Source organism: Octodon degus, unplaced genomic scaffold, assembly GCF_000260255.1.
Source record: "Octodon degus isolate 3935 unplaced genomic scaffold, OctDeg1.0 scaffold00093, whole genome shotgun sequence".
Classification (NCBI taxonomy): Eukaryota; Metazoa; Chordata; class Mammalia; order Rodentia; family Octodontidae; genus Octodon; species Octodon degus.
This window is the reverse complement of record NW_004524669.1, coordinates 352,776-359,791: the sequence shown is the minus strand read 5'-3', so window position 1 is coordinate 359,791 and position 7,016 is coordinate 352,776. Positions and strand designations below refer to the sequence as shown.

The window sequence follows — 7,016 nt, the reverse complement described above, 5'->3', positions numbered from 1 at the left end:
TTTGTGGAAGCAGCCACTTAAAGGCCTGAGCTAGGGCCAGGCCCCCCAGAGCTATGTTCTTGTTGAAGATCCCACCTTTTTAAAACAATGTAGTTGGCACAGGGTCTCACTATGTAGCTCAGACTTGTAGTGATCCTCCTGTTTTCAGCCCCCCCAGCGCTGAGATGATAGGCATGCACCACCATGCCCAGACTCAGTGGCAGGCTCAGCACACCTGGAAGTCAGGGCTGGTGGGGCATGTGGTGCCGTGGATGGGAAACCAGCCCCCAATCTTTGTGCCTGCCTGAGCAGGTGCTTAGTTGGCTGAGCTATCTTGCTTGCCCTTCAGATCCTATCTTGATCCTTTTCCCACTGCAGTGTCTCCTCAATACTTGAAAGTTAAGTGCCAGATCCTTTTATGCTCCTCTATTGGCCTGCATGAACTGGTCACTACAGTCATCTTTTCAGCATCTGACCACTAACTTCCTCTCATCTACCATCCTTCAGTCCTTGAAGCTACATTCTCTCTCTCTCTCCCCCTCTCCCTCTCCTTCTCCTTTTGTCCTGGGGATCAAACTCATGACTTTGCTCTTGCCAGGCATGTGCTTATGCTGCTGAGCTATCTCCCCAGCCCAAAGCTACATTTTTAAAACTGTGGGCCTTTCTATACACTTTTCTGGAACATATTTTTTTCTTTTTCCTACCACTCACCTGATACCAGTCCTTCAGGTCCAAACTGAAACTTGCCTTTCTTGGTGGCAACAACACCAAAGCCTAACCCCACATTCTTGTATGTTTCTTATGATTATTAGGTTATTTAATCTCTAGAACAATTTTATAGGAGAGATACTCTTCCTCCTCCTCCTCCTCCCCCCATTCTATAGAAGAGGAGACTGAAGTGCTAGGTGCTTGTGTAACTTGCCCAAGTTTCTCTAGCTAAGTGTGGAGGGAGCAGGAGTCAAGCATGTGCAGAAGGGCTCTGAAATTCATTCTCCTGAATATTTTGCATATCTGCTTCTCCAGGAATTGGCTACTTGTTTTCTTTTCCCTACTCACTGAGGACAAGGACAACATCTTGTTGATTGCTGCATTCTTAAGATTTTGTGCACTAAATATTAAGTTCTCAGCAAGTATTTGATTGGGTAGAGGAATAGAAGATTCTTGTCAGTCTGACCATGTAAATTCTTTGAGCTCTTAAATGTTATTGAAAGATTACGTTAAGTATAGATGATTAAGAACTTTATGACTAGAGTTAGATTGTCTGGGTCCTATTCTACCCTTCATTGTCATCTGTATATGTTTCTCATCCATACAGCAAGGTAAGTATGAAAAGGGGCAGTAAATGTAACACGGTATTTGTCTTAAGGATTACTGACAGCAACACTACAACAATTTCTTAGATTCAGAATATTAAAAAGAGAATTATCACTTTCCCCAAAGAGAGATTGGTGTACATTCTTTTTTAATGAGCAGAATATATTTATTGAGGGAAAGAAAGCTCCTGTCCAAGAGAGGGACAGGAGGGGGGCCCCCGAGCAGGCAGTCCCCCTGGTGTAAAATTTTTGATTATTTCATAAAGCGTGTAGACGCCACTCATCTAGTTTGTCACTTCTGAGAGCCCTTAGAACTCCTGGTGGTGACTGGGCTTTTGTAAAATGTGATTGAATTATCCACCGGGGGGGGGGGCACTGTTCGAAATTGCCGTTGGGTAAAAACCCTAAAGGTCAACGTAGAACTTTTGGGAAGGTGCTGGCTGAAATAGTACATTACAATGCTCACCTGCCTCTCTGAGCTACCTCCTCCCACTGCCACTCCTGTTACACTTCCTGTACGACACAAGTGTGAAGGCACATATGAAGTACAGTTTTAAAAAATTACTTGTGAATTTAGAAAGAGGTGGCCAATGTCTTCAGGTAATCAATTGGCAAATGTTTTCCGAGTGGAGTGGCAAGGCAGTTATTCTGGCAGGTTCAGAGGTGCTGCTGACAGTCTGCTATCCCACCCCAGCTGAAGTCACTGCTTTATTATGTCCAGAGGGAAATGCACTCATATTGTAGCCAGTCAGCAAATGGCTGCTGGCCCTGATGGTATCCCTGGTGTCTTGCTTCAGCAACTATCTCAATAGTGTTTGTTTATGCGAAGTTACATGGCATGGAGCTGTGGCCCAGCTCTAGGGCAAATGGAAGGCTCAGGGTCTGATAGAAGTTTAGTAAGAAGTTACTTAAATCAATGCAACATTTGTTATATCTTCCATACTTGAGTACTGGCCCTTCTTTTGATAGATATCGTTGGACTTTATGTTTTTGCCCACGGAGACAGCCCATCAGAAATTCCTTCCATCCATCCCAGACATCCAAACGAAGCGTTGTTCCTGTGGATCAAGAGAGGTAGATCATAGTTCTAGTCTCATCACTGTGATTTTGCAGTCCATAGAACATCTAATGAAAGATTTTCCTAACTGAAACCTAAGCTAGATGCACAATGAAAAAGGTAGAGGCTGCTGTTTTTAGTTTCAGGGTTTATTGGCTCAGAACAGCCACCTAGCTTCTGTGACGTCCATGTTTTCCTCTCTTCAGTGAGTGTGTATAATGTGGAAATGTGCCTTGCAGCTTCTTTGAAACAGTCCTGTAGACATGGATTCAGTGTGATATATATGTTACCATGTAAACTAAAGTCATTGTGTGGAAGATGAGAGTAAGGAAACCAGCTGGCTGGGGCCAGGGAGATGGCTCAGTGGAATAAGCGCTTCCTTGGCAAGCGCAAGGGCCTGAGTTCAATCCCCGGTTCTGGAAAAAAAAAAAAAAAAACCCAAAAAACAAAAAACAAAAAACAAAAAGAAAACCAGCTGGCAAATGGTCTTGGATCTTTAGCATATGAATAAACTCTGATGGGGTTGAGTGATGCTTACTAGCTAATCTACTTATTGTATTCTTCATGGAAGAGAGGCTATTCTGTTTGATGACCGCAGAAGTAAATCACTGCTGTCGGAGAATTTATCACCGCCTTTCAGAAGTCTGTCCTTGCGTGGTTTCTGTGAGGCCATTCCCTTTGTCCTTCAGCCTGGTGTTTCCCAGGAATCTTTCCTCTGCCTTTTGATCTTCTCACTGTACACATCCCTTGCTGAGGAAACCCAAGCTCCTAACTTGCCATACTCAGTTCTTCCCTTTCCCTGCACTCTGCCTCATGTGCTACATTCTGGCCACCTTGCCCTTTCACCTGACCTCCTAACATACCAAGTCCACTTCTATCTTATGACCTAAAGATTTATGATTGCTTTCACTTGAGTGTTTCTTTGTCCATTTTCCCCAAGGCTGAGTCCTTTCTATTCAGCTTTCAACCCCAACTTTGTGTCCCCATAGAGGATCTCGCTTGGCTACCATTGCTTGAACAATCTGCCACCACTACTTCCTCCCCTTCCTTACTCTTTTCTAATGACCTTATTTAATTTCTTCATTCCTCCTATCATCAGCACTTGAAATCATCTTGTTGAGTTGAAGCTCTTTTTCATGTAAGCATTATGAAAAAAGAGCTCCTTCAGGACTTGCTGCACAGCCTGGGCCTTGATCATGCTCACTAAATACTTGGTGGCCAATTCACTGACAATCTTGGTGACACTCATGGCTCCTGTGACCATCCACGTGCTTCTCCCAAGTCCAGTTTCCATTGCAGGATGCTGCCAGCTCCAGGCTCTCCTTGCTGGGGGGATTACAATTGAGGGTCTGTACTACCACCCTCATCCTCAATGACAACTTATGCCAGTTTTGCTCTCAACTGAACTTCTGTTTTTCTTACAACCTAACTCCCAGAATTTTTTAGCCTTTCTGTAATTGTTTATGCCCTACATCTGCAAGATGCTTTTCATCTTTCCTGTTTTTCCCTGCCCTGCATCTAAACAACTGCTCATGTCTGACAAGTTTGTCTCATAAACATTGAAGAGTTCTGTTTGCTTGCCTGCTTCACTGTCTCCACCCTGCTTGAGACATAGATGATCTCTCACCTAAACCTGCTTTGAAAATCTCTCTGCATGCTCTCTGTTTTGTGCATGTCTCTATTTAAATATCATTCCTTTTTCTGACCAACTATCTAAGCTATCTTCCTCCTACTTTACTAAATTAATTTGTATTCCTTCATTCATATTTTCTTTACTCCATGGTTCTTGTCTTCATTTAAAACAAGATATTTTTCTTTTCTCTACAGGGTGCTTGGCTTCCTTATGAAATGCAAGGTTCAAGAGAATAGGGACATTGCCATTGTGCTTTCTTTCTTTTTTTTTTGTATTACATCTTTTTTTATTTTTAAAAATAAAGGGCAGCGCACACACTCTGGAAAGGCCGAGGCCCTCATAGAATGTGGATGATGGTCCGACTGCGCAGCTGCTGCACATACTCCTTGGCGTGCTCCACGGCCGTCTTCCGAGGCTCCGGGGCAGGCGGGGGGCCTTCCACCAGCTTCACAAAATAATGGCAATAAACCTTCTCCGTGATCCCAAAGCGACCTCTGCCATGGTAGCGGATGCCTTTCAGGCACTGGCCACGCCCTGTGTTGGACTCAGCTACCTACAAATTGGACCTGAATTCCACATTGTGGTCTTTCACTGCCATATCTTGAGCTTGTAAGAGAACCTCTGTAATTATGTGTGCCCCTTTCTTATCACTGAACTCCAACTGAGCCAAAGCCTGGTCAGTGGACATCCCTCGTATCAATTTTGCCAAATACCACATCTTGTCTTTGCTGTATTTTATTTGTCTTCGACAGTGGTAGATTTCTGTTGGTCTGCGTGGTTCGCCAGGCGGTTGTGGAGGATAAACATTTTATTCTTTTTCTCCCACTTGCGAGAAATGTCAAGAGGAGCACTCGTGTGGATGTGTGACTGGGGCGAAGCGCTGTGCAATGGGAGAAGCTCCGAAGCCAGCAGCCCCCGGCCTCTCAGGCTCTGTATCCATAATGTACCCAGCTCTCGCAGCACGGCCGCCGCCATCTTTCTCCCACTGTGCTTTCTTTAGTGATGTCTGGCTCATGGAGGGACTCACAAGATAAGGTGTGGCTGATGAAGTTCAGGCCCTGCCCTACACTCCTGTGGTTGTGTGCTGTCCTCCCCGCCCAGCAGGGTGGCCTGCACTGCTGTATACACAGGCTGGTCCTGGTACTGGCAGCTTCTTCTCTTGGTGCTGATTCTGAATTCTTTGGCCCCTTTTCCCGCACTTTCTCACTAATAGCTTACGATGCAACTCAGTTATGACTTCCTCTGGAAAGTTTTCCTTGGTGATAACTATCCCTTTCCTCTCCAAATAAGCTAAGGCACTTTCCTTCTGGCTTCCTCTGTGCGTTGGAACTCTCTGTTACTGAACATACAATTCTGTTTTAGAATTGCCACTTTGCAAATACTAACAAAGTACTCTTGAGTCCATGTATCACGTCTCACGCAGTGCTGTAGGCTCTGTTTTAGTTATGTCCTTGGGTTGCAAAGATCCCTCAGGAGAATGAGATTCATTGCATAGAAAGACAATGATTAGGTCTGATCTGTACAAAGCTATTATAATGACTTATCACTGCGACACAATACCAACACCCACAAATAAAGGAGGAAGGTTTACTTTGGCTCACCATTTGTAGAGGTTTCAGTCCACAGTCACCTGGCTCCAAGGCAGGGTGGCATGGCTGAGTGGCACAGCAAAGGTGAGCTGCTCACAGGATGGTAGACAGGGTGCATGGAGTGTCAAAGGAGAAGCCAGGAAGGGAGATATAGCCTTCAGGGTCACACCCGTAGTGACCTGCCTCTTCCAACCAGACTCTGCTTCCTAATAGCAAGCCAGCCCTAAGCTCTCTGATCCAAGCACCTTCCAGACATTCTGCCTATACTCTTATGAGGGTTTGGGGACATCACATACAATAGAAACCAAGGCATTTCTCAGGATGAGCCAGTCCCCTTCTCTCCCATGGGTCTAGGATCTCACTCCCTGGGTCCCTTAGTATCATTTCCCCCTCTCTACTGTCAGCCTGACCCTGATTTCTTCTGGCTTAAGTTCTAACATAGCCTTGGCATTCATGCCACCTTGGTTTGCTGTGCCCCAGCCCTACTTTGTCACTTTTGTTTTTCTGTCTTTACTGACTTGGCTTTATCAGTTGTCAACAGCAGACTCACTAGTCTGCTCTGGGACCCCCACCAGCAGGACTTGAAGGCTACCTTCCCTCTGCTAGATGTCTGCAGGTGAGCTTTTCCTGGTCCTTCCATAGCTATGGAGACTCTTTAACAATGGAGGGCGCTCCCTCCAGTCCTGTATTTTATTCTAATTTAATTACCTGTCTTTTAGTAACTGTAGGTGTTATAACTAAAGCAGCATTAATTTTTCAAAGAACAAAGATAGCAATCAATGGTTTTTCTTTTAAGGTCCAATGTTTGAATATCCAGATAATTTTTAAATAAGTTCAAATATCATTTATTAGCTAATCCTTTCTTCCTTATTGTTTGTAATACCTTATTTGTCACTTCTTCTCTTTTTTTTTGAGATAGGGTCTCACTATGCAGTTCAGGCTGCCCAGGCTGGCTTTGAACTCACCAGATACAACCTTCAGGGCACTGGAATTTCAAGCAGGTACCACCATGCCTGCCTGACTATGTGCTCAGTTCCTTCATAAGCTTAGGAATTCTACTGAAAAATAGAAATCTACTTGGAAATGCTATCTTGCCACAGAAAATGCAACCTAACCTTAACACTGAAAAGAGTAAAATTGAGACTTCAATTTCATGGGTTCTGAACCTTCTCATTCTCTATTCTTTAATTTTGACTTTTAAAAGAGGGGAAGACAAAATTGTACACACTTTCCAAACTTGCATTTCCCACTCTCTCCTTCCAAACTCGTCCACCACTCCAGGCCACACCAGAGAGCAGATGGGAGCCAAAGCACTGACTCTAGGCAATTGTCTGCACTTTCCCTGTGTGTTCTGTCTTCCAATATTCTGGGTTCCTCATTCATACTGGGGGACAGGGGTGGTGGTCAATATCTGCCTATGTGACTTAGGTTTTTTTTTCCCCACC

At 44.5% G+C, this 7,016-nt stretch overlaps 1 protein-coding gene and 1 pseudogene across 1 annotated transcript in view; both read right to left on the bottom strand.

Annotated features, from left to right (window-relative positions):
• Positions 1 to 7,016, bottom strand: part of Ankub1 (ankyrin repeat and ubiquitin domain containing 1) — a 29,782-nt gene that overhangs the window by 10,562 nt on the left and 12,204 nt on the right. The window contains exon 4 of the mRNA XM_004637977.2: positions 2,236 to 2,350. Within this exon, the coding sequence (XP_004638034.1) occupies positions 2,236 to 2,350 (115 nt within the window). The remainder of the gene's footprint in view (positions 1 to 2,235; positions 2,351 to 7,016) is intronic.
• LOC105743033 lies at positions 4,320 to 4,960 on the bottom strand (annotated as a pseudogene).